The 16,728-nt window shown below is 47.2% G+C and overlaps 1 protein-coding gene across 2 annotated transcripts; it reads left to right on the top strand.

Moving 5' to 3' along the window:
• Positions 1 to 11,331: 11,331 nt before the first annotated feature.
• LOC100836968 (glutathione reductase, chloroplastic) lies at positions 11,332 to 15,449 on the top strand. Of its 2 annotated transcripts, none has more exons than XM_014900216.2 (11): positions 11,332 to 11,786; positions 12,547 to 12,772; positions 12,878 to 13,156; positions 13,232 to 13,408; positions 13,517 to 13,570; positions 13,708 to 13,856; positions 14,035 to 14,098; positions 14,166 to 14,336; positions 14,419 to 14,556; positions 14,701 to 14,764; positions 15,106 to 15,449. In XM_014900216.2, the coding sequence occupies exons 1-11, from the start codon at positions 11,419 to 11,421 to the stop codon at positions 15,123 to 15,125; spliced, it is 1,710 nt and encodes a 569-aa protein (XP_014755702.1). In that variant the 5' UTR covers positions 11,332 to 11,418; the 3' UTR covers positions 15,126 to 15,449. The 2 variants fall into 2 exon arrangements, with proteins under 2 accessions (XP_014755702.1, XP_014755703.1); XM_014900217.2 differs by having other exon boundaries at positions 11,334 to 11,786; positions 14,419 to 14,551.
• The last annotated feature ends 1,279 nt before the right edge of the window (positions 15,450 to 16,728 follow it).

Raw genomic sequence — 16,728 nt, 5'->3', positions numbered from 1 at the left:
ATGAAAGTTAACTCTTAACAGACCTTTGCTCCTGCAATTGTCCGTAGGGGTGTTCAGAACTTCAGATACCGGCCGTTGAGGAAACCGCCAAGGCGCCTACAAACCTGCTCTATTTCGGGGAGGCCAACCTGATATGCAATCTGACCAGACATTGGAACAAACTTAGAGATCCACAAACTAGAGAACCTGAATTGGGACAGACATAGCAGTCCCTTCACCCCTTGCATTGGTGACAGTAATGCTAATCTTTAAGAGCTAAAATGTTTTACACATGATGAGCAATTTTCTTTTCGTTTATTGAGTAGAGGTGACACTACTACAAAACTCGTCATCCTAGACTGTCCATAACTGAGAGATCAGAATCAGTCGTCAGCATTGACGAACCTAACAGAGCTATATCACCAATAATCGACCACAGCCCACAAGTTGCGTTGACGAGTCATCGTTAAGATGTTTGCACTGGACGCGTTAGTGAAGACGGTTGGTGCCACCTGGGTGGCACACACCTCACTGATGGCATCTTCGACGGGCCAGAAGATAAGAAGCGCTAGAGGTGGCAAGGTCTGCTCTTATGGGTCGCGTGTATAACGCTTCAGCTGTAGCTAGTTGCGGGACTCTCAGACGACACAATGTAGATCAAGACATATCTGATGCTTTACCAGAAGGACGTGTTAGCAGTAATCACAACATAACTAATGTGCTTTATTGGAAATGACGCGATAGTGATGACTTAATAACTAGTTGCCAACAAGGTGCTGGAGAGTGACCACTGACTGGTCTAGTGTAGGACACGTCAGAGAAGATGCACCATATATAAGGTCAGGCCAGCGCCAGATCTGGCTAGATTGAATAATTTCATATCTCGATCGGGCCATGGCGACCTTGCTGTCAATCGATGCTAGTGTCGTGCCTCCTAGCCGCTTCCGCTCCTCGGGACGAAGCGCACGCCTAGGAAAGACACAGGTATGCTTCTTTATCCAGTCCGTTCGCCTCCTTCTCTGATTTGTCGCCTCCCTTTCCGGTCCTTTTCCTACCCCGTCTCAGATATAAAAGCCGTCGGGCTTGACACTTCCTCTCTACATCAAGTGCATGTGCACTCCAACATGGGAGGTGCTCCTCACAGGCCTGAGGCACCGTTGTCTGCCTCTGCCTCAACAACTCGTCATCATCTCCTCCGACTCTTAGCTCGCTTCATTCCTACCTCTACATTGGAGTAAACAGTGGAGAGCCCGATGCTTTCATCGTGGAACATGACGAGCAACCTACCGAAAGGATGCTTGACAGGGTGGCCGCAAGGCGGCAGCGGCAGCGCTGCGACAACTAAAGGAGGTGACACCCATTCTTTAGTGTGCTACCAAATCTATAAAATAAATTTAGTTGTTGCATGCAATTCATTGTATGTATTATATATGTTGTACGCGATGCAATGAAATTTAGTATCAGATCGAGTTGAAATGTTTGCGTTTAGGGACAAACTAAATATTTGCAAGTTAACTTGTCACGACTTACGTTAGGAACAACAAAAACTTGAGTGGTGACCATTTTCATTACTCTATATGCTTCACCACTGTCGGGTCCTGGGTAAGGACACGTCATCGGTGAAACCTACGGTAGATACCTGACCTGAAAAATTAAACCGCTGATGTGTCCACGTTCGGGACCATCAATGATGTTTCATCACCTCTAACGGGTTCGAGATGCATAATTAGGTGCTAAGTACATTTGTGTATAAAAAAATTAGAACATTCAGCCATTATTCTTTGTCTTCTCATGTGCAGTGCAGATCCCAATTCTCAACTAGCAAGATTGCACCAGCTTCCCTGACCTTTATTCTCCGAGTAAAAGTCTCGTTGAATAGCTAAATAAGCTTACTTCGAAGACACATTGCTTTTTTTTTTAGAAACACAGTACAAATACAGACGCTCACAACACGTGCGTACACTCAACCCTATGAACACACACATACACCCTACCCCTATGAGCACATCCGAAAGACTGGCCCGGCAGATCTTGAGAATTGACGAAGTCACCGTAGGCGCCTCGTTGTTGACGGGTACGTCATCTACCACTGAAAGAATAGCGCCGGTTAAATCCTGCAATAATCAGGAAAATGTGACACACATGTCAAGTCTAGGACTTGAACCTGGTTGGACTGGTTCCACCACAAGAAACTAGACCACCTAAGTTAGGCTCTATATACCACGCAACAAGGTGTTCAAAAGTCTGACGCTCACAATGCTACCCCATCAGCGATTATAACATTTCACTACTCACACCCCATTCATCAGTGATAACTTTTGCATCGATACTCTCGGTTCAGGTTTTTACCGATCGAACTGTCGGTTCATTGTTCGGTTTTTAAGATATAAAATAGTATATTTTGGTTCATAAATGCTCAATAAACGGATAAAGTTATATGCTACCTAGTATATTTGGGAACAGAAAAGAGAAAATTGTACCATGTATGGACATGTGCCGTATCAACCTTGATGCTCTGTCGAGCCATCAGAACATATGACAGGAATTAACCCACCCTATGTTACATGCACTACGCCATAATGGACTGGCGCACGAGCTCCAGTGGCGGTTCCGCTGGTCCAAAAAATTCACCGCCACTGGACGTCGTTGGAGGAATCCAAAACGAACACCAATGGCGGTGAGCAACCACCACCACTGCCAGTAGAGCACCGGTGGCGGTGAAAGCACTCGCACGACCAGCACCGCCACCGGTGCTCTAGCACCCGTGGCGGTGGTTGTTCACCGCCACTGGAGCTCTTTAGTGGTCACCGGCGCACGATCTACAGTGGCGGTTAAAGTGGTCCAAAAAACAAACCGCCACCGGTTAGTCGTTGGAAGAATCTGAAACGAATACCAGTGGCTGTTAGCTTCCACCACCACTGATACTGGAGCACTAGTGGCGGTGCGAGCACTCATACGGCTGTCACCGCCACTGTGCTCCTAGTACCAGTGGCCGCATTAGTTAACCGCCACTACTACTCCTCAGAGTTTCCCATCCCGGTTACCAGTGGCGGGCAGATTCTTTGAACTGCCACTGGTAAGTTATCTATAAAAGCAAAGTTAGTATGACCTTATCTTCCTCAGCTCGCGCGTCTTTGGATCAGCTGCGGCCTCAACACAGGCGACGGCGAAGCTCTGCCAAAATTCCATGGCGCCGGCAGCCGGAAGGTTGCTCCCTTTCCCTCTCCTTCTTCCTCCTCTCCCTCTCCTTTCCTCTAGCTCCTTCCTCTCTTCTCTTCTTCCTCGATCTGCCTGAAATGGCGCCGGCGGCCGGGAGGACCTCGATCTCTCTCCAAGAGCTGTCCCGGCCGGCCCCCTTGCTTGGGAGCTCCCCCACTCTTCCCCTAGCTCCGTTTCTCCATCTCTTTCTGCTGCTGGTTGCTGCGCGCCCCCTCCCCTCTATCTCTCTAGTCCCCTCTCTCTCTTCTCCCCTCTCTCTATGATTAATTAAGTTCTCTCTCAATAAAATATGTGTTGGATGTGCATGTTCTGCGGCCATCGTGCCGTGTTTGTAAATTTTTGTTTGTACATGTATACGTGCCATCGTGCCGTGTGTGTTCACATGTGAGTGTGGGCGGGTGTTTATTTGGCAATTTTTTGTAAAATTTGTGAATTTTATAGCAAAGGTCATGCCGAAATTTTGTGTGATACTATATGTAACTTGATTTATGTTTGTCTATCGTGTTTTAGCTCGATGAGCCGTGCTTGGATGTACGAGGAGACAAGAAATTGCGAAGATTGGATAAGAAAACTGAAGGACTTCACTGATGTCGCCACGGAACATATGCTGAGAAAAAGGGACGACATGAAATGTTGTCCATGTAGCAATTGTCGTAACACAATGATGCTTTTGCCAATCGATGTGGAGTTGCAATTGCTCCTACACGGTTTTGTGTTGGGTTATTCACGTTGGACTTGTCACGGCGAGGATGCCATTGAAGTTGAAAGCGACCTAGAAATGAAGAACATGGAGCATGATGATCCACCCGACGAACCATGCCGTGGTGAAGATCAAGAAGTTCCGCAAGGCAGGGTGGCCGAAATGCTAGATGATGTGCACCTGCGGAAACAGTTAGATGACGCAGACGATGAGATAGTGTCCCATAAATTTCAGAAGCTGAGGGAGGACGCAGAGACGCCGTTGTATGAAAATGCAGGGCTGGACAAAAGTGTGCTGGAAGTAACGCTCGAACTTCTCCGAATGAAGGCAAAATATAACATCTTGGACTCGGGATTCACGGATATTTTGAGTTACCTTTCTACAGTTCTTCCTGCAGGCAACATGGTGCCTAAGAGCACGTACGAAGCGAAGAAGGTTGCATGTCCCCTTGGGTTAGAGGTTGTCAGATACCATGCTTGTCCGTTGGATTGCGTCATATACAAGGGTGACTACAAAAACATGCACAGCTGTACAATATGCAAAACATCCTGATACAGGAAGAAAGACCCCTATCCCGAGGGCCTCCCGGAGGAAGACGTGGTCCAGCGGCGAAGACGGTATGGTACCTCCCATGTGGTAGCCGGCTGGAGCGTTGGTTTCCAAACGAGAAGGAGGCCAGGTGGTTCATCTTCCATGACCCAACTCAGAAGGATATCGATTCTGATGGGGTGTACAGTAACGACGATGGTGTACTTAGACACCCCGCCGATGCGGCTTAATGGAGGACCCTGGACGAGGAGTTTCCAGACTTCGGCGCAGAGCCCAGGAACATCAGGTTCGGGATGAGTACGGACGGAATCAATCCTTTCAGAAACATGAGCAGCAAACACAGCACATGGCCGGTGATCCTGTTCATATACAACCTTCCTCCGTGGCTTATCATGAAGAGGAAGTACATCCACCTAACCATGCTCATACAAGGCTCTAAGCAATCGGGAGCTGATCTGAACGTGTATCTGGAGCTACTGAAAGATGAACTTGCGGAACTTTGGAGTACGGGCGAAAAGGTTTGGGACGCTCACAAGAAGGAGGAGTTCACCCTTCGGGCAGCTCTGCTGACATATGTGCATGACTACCCTGCGACGGGAACTCATCTTGCCAATGCAGACATGGGTACAAAGCGTGTACAAAGTGCGGGGATGAAACAAACTCAAAGAGGCTGCCAGTTTCACAGAAGATTGTGTACATGGGACACCGAAAGTGGTTGCAACCCGACGACCCATGGAGGAAGGACAAGAAAAACTTCAATGGGAGGTCAGAGCCTCGCCCGAAGCTCAGGGAAAAGACTGGGCACGAAATCTATGAAATTGTTATGAACTTGGAAGTTGTTGCCAGGAAAGAAAATCCGCAAGCAAAAGAGAAGGATGCGATGGACCTGTGTGGAAAAGGAGGTCGGTGTTTTGGGACCTTCCTTACTGGAAATTCTTACAAAGCCGTCACACCATAGATGTCATGAACGTCGAGAAGAACGAAATCTATGAAATTGTTAGAAACTTGGAAGTTGTTGCCGGGAAAGCAAATCCGCAAGCAAAAGAGAAGGATGCGATGTACCTGTGTGGAAAAGGAGGTTGGTATTTTAGGACCTGCCTTACTGGAAATTATTACAAAGCCGTCACACCATAGATGTCAAGCACGTCGAGAAGAACGTTTGCGACAGCTTGTTGGGCTTGCTAATGAACAATGCAAATAAGACAAAAGATGGGCCAAAGGCACGGAAGGACCTGGAGTTTTTGGGCATAAGGAAGAAGCTGCGGGCGGTAGAGGAAGAGTCACCGGAAGACCACAATGGTGAAGTCATGGTAACGACACGATGTAAACCTGTGTATTACACCTTGAGCAAAGCCGAGTTACACATAATGTGCCAGTGTCTCCACAGCATTAAAGTTCCATCAAACTACTCGTCCAACATCAAGAGACTCGTTGACATGAAGAGTCACAAGCTTGTTGGTATGAAGTCTCATGACTACCACATGATTATCACGCAGTTACTTCCAGTTGCAATAAGAGGTGTCATGGAGCCATGGGTCAGAGAGACGGTCATGAAGCTTTGTGACTTCTTTGACACAATCGGGCAAAAGTCCATCAAGGTGGAACGATGCCTCCAGCTGAAGGATTCGATGATACAATTTTTGTGTGAATGTGAGATGTTCTTCCCTCCAACATTCTTCGATATCATGGTACATCTGATGGTCCATATCACCGACGAGATAATTCTACTAGGGCCCTCCTTTTTGCACAACATGTATGGGCCCGAACGATACAACGGGGTGCTGAAGCGGTATGTTCGTAACAGAGGGCATACGGAAGGTAGCATCATGCAAGGCTACCATGCAGAAGAGTATGTGGAGTACGCCACTGATTGGTTGGCGGATTGCAAACCCATAGGAATACCCGAATCACGACATAAGGGCAAACTAGAAGGTGAAGGTGGGCTTGGCCGGAAGGTTCTGGATGTGTATACATCGCGGAGACAGGACGACTATATGTGAGCACATACAATGGTGCTGCAACATATGTACGAGTTCTAGCCTTTCATCGACATGCATATGGAAGAACTTGAAAACCGGTACCCTAACAGGAGTGCTGATTGGATACACAAGATCCACAATGCAACATTCGCCATGTGGCTCAAGAGTTTTTGGTATGCCAGGGTGGCGGCAAATGAAGAAGAAAGGACCGCTCAAAATTTCTCACGGCTACCCGACGGCTGTAGTGACTTACCAGTCGTACGCAATGAACGGGTATACGTACTACACCAACAGTGGTTGCGGCAAGAGGGATAGTCCCTCCTGCCGGTGTGGGCGAAGGAGGACGCCGAGCTTGCGGCAAGAGGGATAGTCCCTCCTGTCCCAACAATGCTCCGTCATGATCGATCCACCACCTTCGTGCGGAGTACCATGACCAAAGAACAGTGGGTGGGCTTGAAGCCTATCCGCGAACACCAGAAAGTTTTAATCATAAGGCCTCAACCGCCACTTCTTTTTCAGTTTAACTTCTAACACACTCACTTATAAATTGGCACCGACTTTGTCTTATTTCAGGACAAGGTCGCCGAGTTCGAGTCGGAAGGCTCCCACGATGAGCTCCGTGCACACTGGGATTCACCACTAAGCTATGCTCTAGGAAGAAATGAGCACGGGGGCCATATTCGAGCCTTAGGAACCGGGGCCTTTCGCCGCAAAGTATTTCCTCAAGAGAAAGAAGCCCGGAGCCGTAAAAGAAAGCCCGAGAAGCATGAAGAAATAATAGAGGTGGCGAAAAAGGCGGCGAGGGAGGAGTTTTTTGCTTGCTTGAAAAAAGCAAGGGACTCCGGCCAGACTATGGAGGAGTTCGTTGCTACATATGATGGCAACCGGGGCACGACACCGAGGCCTATGACTCCGAATGATCATCAGTCGACTCCGAATCCTTCGCCGCCACCGTATAAGAGTAGTGCTGGTTTCGGCACCGAACTCCCGGATGACCCTGATGGCCCATCTGATGACATCCCGGTAAGCTCCTTACTAGTACCATAGTGTGTGTGTGTGTGTGTACACACAAAAGGAAAGAGCATTCAAAACCTCAATCATCAGATCCCCTCTCTCCCACTTCACACCTCGGAACGCGCTGTTCTTATAGAGAGAAAGGCGCTTTCCCATCTTCTTAACCCGAAATGAAGGGGTACCCCGAGAAGAGAGCCAGTAGAGACGGGTGGGCCTGTAGCTCAGAGGATTAGACCACGTGGCTAGGAACCACGGTGTCGGGGGTTCGAATCCCTCCTCGCCCACAGCTTTCCAAGGGGGGAAAGTAAAGGTCCTTCCCCCTGAGGGTAGGAAAATCATGATCGGGATAGCGGACGTAAAGCTATTGAACTTAGGTATGCTCTTTCCTTTTGTATATATATATATATATATATATATATATATATATATATATATATATATATATATATATATATATATATATATACTCAATTACGTCATTCTTCACACCATAACACTAACGTATGTATGTTAATTTGTTTGTCACGCATAGAAGAGTATTAAGTGCCGGATATTGATGCCATCCACCGTAAATCCGGTAGGCGCGCGTGGTATGCTGATGCAAAGAATGCCGGTCGTGCACAACATGCCCATGCCCCCGGATCATGTCAGGGTGCATGTGGACTACGTGCTCCCGGAATTTGACAAGACGCCGGTCCCTTATCCTCCAGAGGAGGAATCAGTGACTCTAGGGCTATGCCGGGGCACGTACATCTAGTGGCCCAGGAGGTTGGTTGCCCTCGCTACCCAACCTTCTCCCTCTCCGTCATGTCCCGGAGCGTCTCCACCGGCTTCCGCCCACGACTTCCCTCTCCATCGCCCCTTGGCCCATCCCCCAATAAGCCAGCACGTCCGGATTCACCAACGTCGGGGCAAGGAGGCTTCGATTTCGAACCAGCGCAAGACTGCAGCGATGATGACGTTGCACCAGTTCATGTGCCGCCGCCTAATCCGTCACCGCCCCACCGTAAAGACAGCCAACCCTCACAACCACCACGACCTGCACCCGTGCCATGGAAATCTGTGGCGGCCGCGCTGGAGTACGCGTCTGGCAAGCAGGTCTCCCAGACCTTCAAGGATCAAGAGGAGGCCGAGGTTTTGAAACGCTGGCGCACCAATAAGAGGGGGTCCAAAATCAGCAAGAGATCCAGTGACTCGAAGAGTAAAGAGTTGGACTCAATGGACAAGCAACCCAGCAATCCGCCAATAATCGAAGGGAATCGGGAAAACTGGCCAGATATTTTGAATATGAAGCCCCCCCTGTAGCTGGTGATTTAGTCGGCGGAGCCTACTTCGTGCCCAGGGAATTCGAAAAAGTGCTGATGTTCTACCCTGAACAACCGATGGTCAGCCTTAAGGACCTAAGGAGCCTGCCGCGGGAGATGCAAGAGCTACATGGCTACTACATGGCATCATCAGCTAATTCTGCACAGCGTGGTCAACAGATGAATGTGAAGGTGCCAGAGTATTATGGCTTCTATGATGCCGAAACAGGGGACCTGCAGACAAAGGAATTTACCTTCGGCATGGACTTCCTTGACTTGTTTCACGTCTTCAACCAGAAGTGCTTAGACAACAACATGTTAAGACTCTGGTGTGTATACTTCACAAGGGAGTCCTTCCGCCTGAAAGAACCACACGTTGCCATCGCCGATCCTCTCCTGTTCAGCAAAGCAACCATCGGTCTAGAAGAATGGAAACGGGGTTCGAGAGAGAAGGCAATTTCATACCTATCTAAGTTCTTCGCAATGCACAAGCAACGCTGTTATGTTCTTACACTCTACCATTTAGAGTAAGTTGTTCTCACGACCATTGCTTTCTTTCTCGCTCCACTAAGTTGTTCTCTTTTCGGTTATAAATGTGTGTTCTTTTTGTAAACAGCGAACATTGGGTGGTGGTGGCCTTCTCTTTCAAAGAAGGGTCGGTGACGTATCTTGATCCACTCCGACGGAAGAAAGGCTATGAGCAGCGCGACTTCAAAGCCGTCAGAACACTCCTCGAAGAGGCGTGGAAAAAGGCGGTGACTGAATATGAGTTGCCAAGCTAGGCAGGAAGAAAATAACCCATCACAGAAACTTCCCATGCATACAACAGCCGCAAGGTACGGTCTTCTGTGGATACTACTGCGCGTACATCTTCCGCAATTGGGTCACCAAGTTCCAGCCCAAGACGAAGATGACCTACCAGCAGATGGTGGATTACTTCAAGACAGAATCAGAATATGGACACAACCCAGCTGTTCTTGTGTTCGATATTCAAAGGGAAATAGCCACCATTCTCAACAAAGAGGTCCTGAAGGAAAACAGTGATTTTTATGAAGGCGGGGTTGTGCCGATGTATTGAAACTTTGATGTACAATGTTAAATATTGAATATCTGTGTTTTTGTAATAAGTTTTGTGAACGGATGCTGTTATCTTTCATGGATGTGTGATTTTCTCATATGTATATATCTATTGCTGTGCTATGATATATTGCTGTTCAATGCAACAGGAATATTCTAACATAAAAAAAATATTTTTTTAAATTGGAAAACAACAGTGGCGGTTCCTGTTCACCGCCACTAGTAGAGTACAGTGGCGGTTGCGTCCCACCGCCACTGGTGCAGTACCAGTGGCGGTGATGGAGAACCGCCACTGGTGCTACGAAAGCATACCAGTGATGGTGAGGCATCACGGCCACTGGTATACTACCAATGGCGGTGGGTAAGCACCGCCACACTACCAGTGGCCGTGATGACGCACCGCCACTGGTATGTAACAGTCCTTCCCACGGCCACCGGTGCACTTTCTGAAGCTCCCTACGGATTACCAGCGGCGGTTGTGCAAACCGTCACGGGTGCTGGCTAGCACCGGTGGCGGGTATGATCACCGCCACCGGTGCTCGTTAGCACCTGTGGCGCAGGCTTAGTGGCGGTCGGCGGTACCGCCACCGGTGTGTAATTCGGACCGCCGCTGCTAACTTTTTCCCGAGCAGTGATGGCACGGGGAGGGAAACAACACTTTCGAAAAATTAGGCTTACGAATATACGGTTAGTATACATATAAATACATACCGAAGTAAACACCAAGTTTTTTTAGCGAAAGTAAACACAAGTAAACTAGGAGTATATTAAATTAATGAGTCATTGAAGATGGACCAAGACTTGGATGCAGCGTGGTTGAGAGCTTCACGACGTGGCAACCACCATATGACGACGCAATGTGTACCGTGAATGCGATGGTTTTGGCTGGGTCAAATTGGTCGCCGGAGAAGGCCTTTTGATGGGCCGCCGATCAAGTGGGCTGCTTGCTTTTGTACAACCCAAACCAACCAAATGAAGTGCGCGTCTCGTATTGTGGGACGGAGGAAGTAAAAACCAAAGTAAAATAGTAGTGAAACCAAAATAAAAATATACAAAATATAAAGTATTTGCATTCTATACTAAAAATTTTACCTTGGATACTAAAATTTCACTTCAATTTTCTTAAATTAAGAGGGGCCTCATGAGGATTCGAACAACATAATTTCATACTACTATTTTTCGTTTGCCTGATTTTTAAGCAAAAACCCTTAAATCTAAGTTAACGAGTCAGATCCGTTGAATTAAGATCTGAGAGATATCATCCCTCTCTCTTCTTGCATATAATATTATTGATTGAATTCTGACAATGGAGCACCTCAACTAATCTGTAACTAAAAATCAGTTAACTTCTACTCCCTCCGTCCTATATGAAGTGACTCAAATTTGTTCAAATATGAATGTATCTGTACCTAGAAAACCGTCCACGTACATGTAATAAGCTCGATGCGAGGAGTAAACAACAAATCTGAATTTGGAGCCACGTGCCAACTCATTCCTCGTCGAAGCAAAGCATCATCTTTGTTCGCGAACTGGACCTTTCACATCGCCTCATCGGGTCATCCCCGTCACTTGCTCCGCCGCCGTATAGAGAGCAGCCATGGCGACGGCAACGACAGACCTCCGCTTCTCCGCTGCCGCCACCTCAGCCAAAACCCTAGACCGCGCCACCGTTCGCGCGCGACGCGGCCGCTTCCTCCACCACCTCGCCTCCCGTGGCCTCCACCTCGATCATCTCCTCCCGTCGCCCTTCCGCCTCCGCAGCCCCTTCTCCGTCTGCAGGGCAGCCGCTTACGCGGCGGAGGGTGATGGGGAAAAGTACGAGTATGACCTCTTTACCATCGGCGCGGGGAGCGGTGGCATGCGGGCCTCGCGCTTTGCCTCCACGCTCTACGGCGCCCGCGCCGCCGTCTGCGAGATGCCCTTCGCCACCGTCGCGTCCGACGCCCTCGGTGGCGTTGGCGGCACGTAAGCAGACTCCCTTCCGTCTCCAACATTCACTTAGTTATTTATTGTTCTTTTGTTCCACACGAATTTTTGTTCGAATTGGATGCCGTGCTTAATTATAGCCGATACATTTAACTGCATGCATAGTTTGCTTTGAAGTATTTATTTCGAAATCAGCCGAGATGGGAGAAATCATTGCATAATTCGAACTCATTGCTTCGGAGGCAGTGATGGCCCCGGGGGAGGGATCACAACATGACAAAACAACCCTGTGCTGTCAAAGTCTCAAATATATAGGATCTCCGTAGTCCTCCGTACTGGTGTTTCCATAGCCGGAGGTTCTTTGTTCATAGAAATTATGTGATGTCGCTTGTCATCACAGTAAGCAGTAAGCCGTAGCTTCACTACTGTTCGGAGGCCGTTAGAAGTGCTTTATTACATGTAGTCAGCTGGAAGTTGCAGAGCAACATACCTGCTGATGCAGTGATATAAGTTCAAAAGTTTGGCTTACATCATGGCTGCTGCAGATGCAGAAGTGGCAAACGCCAAACGGCTCTGTCATGATGCTGTTCTGTACTTGGTTATGCATCGGCAGTTAGCATAGCTTGCTTCCTGGCCTATCCGTATTTTGCTAAGTGTGTTAGTACCGTCGTCATTAGTAAGTGTGTTGCACTTACTGGTTCCCCAATTTCCCATTTAAAGTTTTGAACCCTTGTTACATCATTACTGTATTAAAAGTTTAAAACTGTGTATGTAAGATGTTCATTTGTCTGTATTGTAGATGTGTGCTTCGTGGCTGTGTTCCAAAGAAATTGTTGGTGTATGCATCCAAGTACTCTCATGAGTTTGATGAGAGTCACGGCTTTGGGTGGAAGTATGAGACTGATCCAAAGCATGACTGGAGCACTCTGATGACCAGGAAGAATTTAGAGTTGCAGCGCCTTGTGGACTTTCAGACAGACATGCTTAAGAATTCAGGGGTCACTCTAATTGAAGGCCGTGGAAAGGTAGGGCGATGCTTGCAAATCAGGTTGAAGTATGCCTACACAATGAAAAGATTATTGCAGTAATGACAATGGCTGACTTAGTAGTATCTGTTTGAACTAATGTAGATTGTTGATCCGCATACTGTTAGTGTGGATGGTAAGCTTTATACTGCCAGAAACATACTTATAGCAGTTGGGGCTAGGCCATCCATACCAGACATTCCAGGAATAGAGCATGTGATTGATTCAGATGCTGCATTGGACTTGCCTTCTAGACCTGAGAAGATTGCAATAGTAGGAGGAGGTTACATTGCTTTAGAATTTGCTGGCATTTTTAATGGCTTGAAAAGTGAAGTTCACGTTTATATCCGGCAGAAGAAAGTGCTAAGAGGATTTGACGAGGAGGTGAGCAACTATCTATAAGAAAAATACATGATGACTGAACTGAAGCCCTTCATCTCATTCCTTGCATCTTTGTAGGTCAGGGATTTCGTTACACAACAGATGTCTTTAAGGGGTATCACATTTCATACTGAACAGACTCCTCAAGCAATAACTAAATCAGATGATGGTTTGCTGTCTTTGAAGACGAACAAAGGAACTGTCAATGGGTTCTCGCATATAATGTTTGCGACAGGTCGAAAACCAAATACAAAGGTTAGTGTTATTACAACCATGTCATATGAACTTCACATAATCTTTGTTGTTTCTTTTTGTGCACATACATTTCTGTATATGAATCTTGAGAATAAATGAAACTTGCAGAATTTGGGACTGGAAGATGTTGGGGTCAAAATGGATAAGCATGGTTCTGTTATGGTATGTGTGTTTATACCAGGTTTTGTGCGACATAGAGACACAAATTCTGTGAACTATTGATGATAAGTGGTATTTGAAACTCCTAAACTGAATGTGTAATCTATGTCTTCTGAGGAAATCTGAATGTGTAATTTTAGGTTGATGAATATTCTCGAACTTCAGTGGATTCAATCTGGGCTGTGGGGGATGTTACTAATAGGGTGAACCTGACGCCAGTTGCATTAATGGAAGGTGGAGCATTAACACATACTATCTTCGGCAATGACCCTATCAAACCAGATCATAGGTATGTGTTGCAAAGATATGAACATATACATCAACTTTCATTAGAACCTTCCCCTTTTTTTCCCAATTCAAAATGGCCAGCTCTTTTGAGTATATTGGAATTCAGTTGTGTGGAATTTCTATTAGGAAAAAAATATTGCATTTAACGCTCTTCAATCATTCACTCTCCATTTCGGCAGCGCTGTGCCGTCTGCTGTGTTTTCCCAACCTCCGATTGGACAAGTTGGCCTTACTGAAGAGCAGGTACTGCAAAACTAGAGGCACTAAGTGTTGCAATGCATATTTGAATTGGAGTAAACCAATTTTGTAGGCTACTGAAAAGTATGGGGACGTTGATGTTTACACATCAAACTTCAGACCTCTTAAGGCTACACTTTCTGGGCTACCTGACCGGATATACACGAAGCTTATTGTGTGTGCTGATACGAACAAAGTTCTAGGAGTGCACATGTGTGGTGAAGATGCACCCGAGATTATTCAGGTCTGTATGTTTTATTTATTCATTACCATCTTACCATTTATGCCTCAGCAATATATTCCTGGCTGCACGTTATTTATTACAGGGTATTGCAATCGCTGTAAAGGCTGGGCTCACGAAGCAAAATTTTGATGCCACTGTTGGTGTTCACCCAACAGCTGCAGAGGAACTTGTGACAATGAGGAACCCAACTAGAAAGGTTCGGAGAAATAGTGCAGGTGAGGTCTGTTGATCCACATTTTAGATCTGTAATTACATTAATTTACTTGGTCGAAAAATGCTGAAGTACAGGTTCCTCATCTTTACAATTATCTGTGATTTCACGCATATTGCTGTGGTTGCTTACCTTTTCACTTTACAATTTCAGGCAAAACTAATGTCGAGGCCCTACGTCAGAAGTAGACATGTGGTGCCTTCTGTGCATAAACGAGGTAAGCATTGGGAATAGCCATTTTGTTTGAAATTTGAACACACTGCGTTGTACAACAATGGCTCACAGTAGATAATGAAATTAATGTTTATTAAGATCATTTACCTTACTAACATCCTCCATTGATATGTACTTTGGTATAGTTTTAATCTTGTTAGCTGCTCGTTAAATACCTGATCTCCAAGAAAAGTTGTTTTCTGTTACAATTTAAGAACTGGGGATACATTCCCCGCAAAAAAAAAAGGAACTGGGGATACATTGAGAACTAGCTAAGTCCCCCCCCCCCCCCCGACTTGCCATGTAGTTCAATGTATAATATTAATTTTTCTTGGCCTTGATCAGGGAAGTTACACAGTCTGTGAAGGTGCATTGGCGAGTGCTCATCTCATTGATTTGGAACAAATCAACAAGAGAGACAAATAAGATGCAATGTGACGGTGCCACTCGGAGCGCGATGCGGATTCTTAGTGACATTGGCCGAGAGAGTGAGAGAGTGGCGCTCGGAGGAGTGCGGGCTTGCTTAAAGAGGGTAATGCGTTTAGTCTGTTTGGTTTTCTGGATGTTAAGTTGACATTGGGGATACCTCTTTGGGCATGTAACCGCATCGCGCGGATTTCCTCTTCAATTACCTCAGTGCTATATTCTAGAAAGTAAAAAAACAAATAAGATGCCAAAGGTGACGGACAGCTGCTATCAGTCTTCATGAATAGATTAATTGATAAACAAATTATCCTTTGCTTTTTCTAAGTGGGGCACGTGCCCAGATAGGTCTTAGCCGCGGTCCTGATGGGCTCTCTCCTCCATATTTCTTTCATCCCCTCGTTTTCTTATCTTTCCCGTTCTCTTCTCCCCCACGGCGAGGCTGCAACAGGGCGGCGCTGGGCGGAGCTATGACGTGGAAACTGCGGCAGGGCGCGCGGCTGGGATGTGCGCTGGCCTGCCGCAGCCGCGGGGCTGCCGCAGGGCGGCGCCGGGCGGAGCAGCGGCGGGGAGGTGCGCAGGCCTGCGGCGAGGCTGCAGCAGGGCAGGGCGACAATGGGGCGATGCCGGGATCCCCGGAGCGAAGGCCGAGGCCATGGACGGTGGCGAAGGCGGTCGACGGGAGGGGATGTGTGCGTGGAGCGGTGGAGGGTGAACTTGGCAAGCTCTAGCCACGGCTACGGCAAAGACAAAGGACAAGTGCCACTACTCGTTGCCTACCACGTGTTTCTCTACGGCGGTGCTCAACAAGAGGATGATGGACGTGGTGGCAGCTGTTGTAGGCCATGTATGGGAGCTGGGGGAGGGAGCTAATGGTGCATGTCGTTGTGACGCAGCGAGGAGCAGTGGCGGCGACGGCTAGTGGTGCTGCATGTCTGACGGACGCTGCTCATGTGTGACGGATCCGAATTGCGTGCGGATAATCCGGCAAGTATGCATGGTCAAGCTTTCAATTCAGCACAATTAATCCGGCAGTGGGTGTGGATAATCCGGCAACAAGGCACTATTAATCCGGCAAGTAAGTTTTGATAATCCGGCAATCAGGCACCATTAATCCGGCAAGTAGTGTTGTTAATACGGCAATTAGGCACTAGTAATCCGGCAAGTAGGTGTTGATAATCCGGCAATTAGGCACTATTAATCCGGCAAGTAGGTGTTGATTATCCGGCAATTAGGCACTAGTAATCCGGCAAGTGGTGTTGTTAATTTGGCAATTAGGCACTAGTACTCCGGCAAGTAGGTGTTGATAATCCGGCAATTAGGCACTATTAATCTGGCAAGTATGTGTTGATTATCCGGCAGTTAGGCACTAGTAATCCGGCAAGTAGGTGTTAATAATCCGGCAATTAAGCACTATTAATCCGGCAAATATGTGCGGATAATCCAGCAATTAGGCACTACTAATCCGACAAGTAGCTGTGGATAATCCGGCAATTAGGCACTATTAATACGGCAACCAGGTGTGGATAATTAGGCAAGTAGGCA

This window comes from Brachypodium distachyon, chromosome 3, assembly GCF_000005505.3.
Source record: "Brachypodium distachyon strain Bd21 chromosome 3, Brachypodium_distachyon_v3.0, whole genome shotgun sequence".
Lineage (NCBI taxonomy): Eukaryota > Viridiplantae > Streptophyta > Magnoliopsida > Poales > Poaceae > Brachypodium > Brachypodium distachyon.
The sequence above is the reverse complement of the archived record's forward strand: the minus strand, read 5'-3'. Positions and strand labels throughout refer to the sequence as shown.

What these genes read in the sequence shown, in the direction of transcription:
- LOC100836968 (XM_014900216.2), top strand. Translation starts at nt 11,419, where the DNA reads ATGGCGACGGCAACGACAGACCTCCGCTTCTCCGCTGCCGCCACCTCA. An exon ending in CTCGGTGGCGTTGGCGGCAC is followed by an intron (nt 11,787 to 12,546) that starts GTAAGCAGACTC and finishes TCTGTATTGTAG; the next exon opens with ATGTGTGCTTCGTGGCTGTG. An exon ending in GGAGAAATAGTGCAGGTGAG is followed by an intron (nt 14,557 to 14,700) that starts GTCTGTTGATCC and finishes TTACAATTTCAG; the next exon opens with GCAAAACTAATGTCGAGGCC.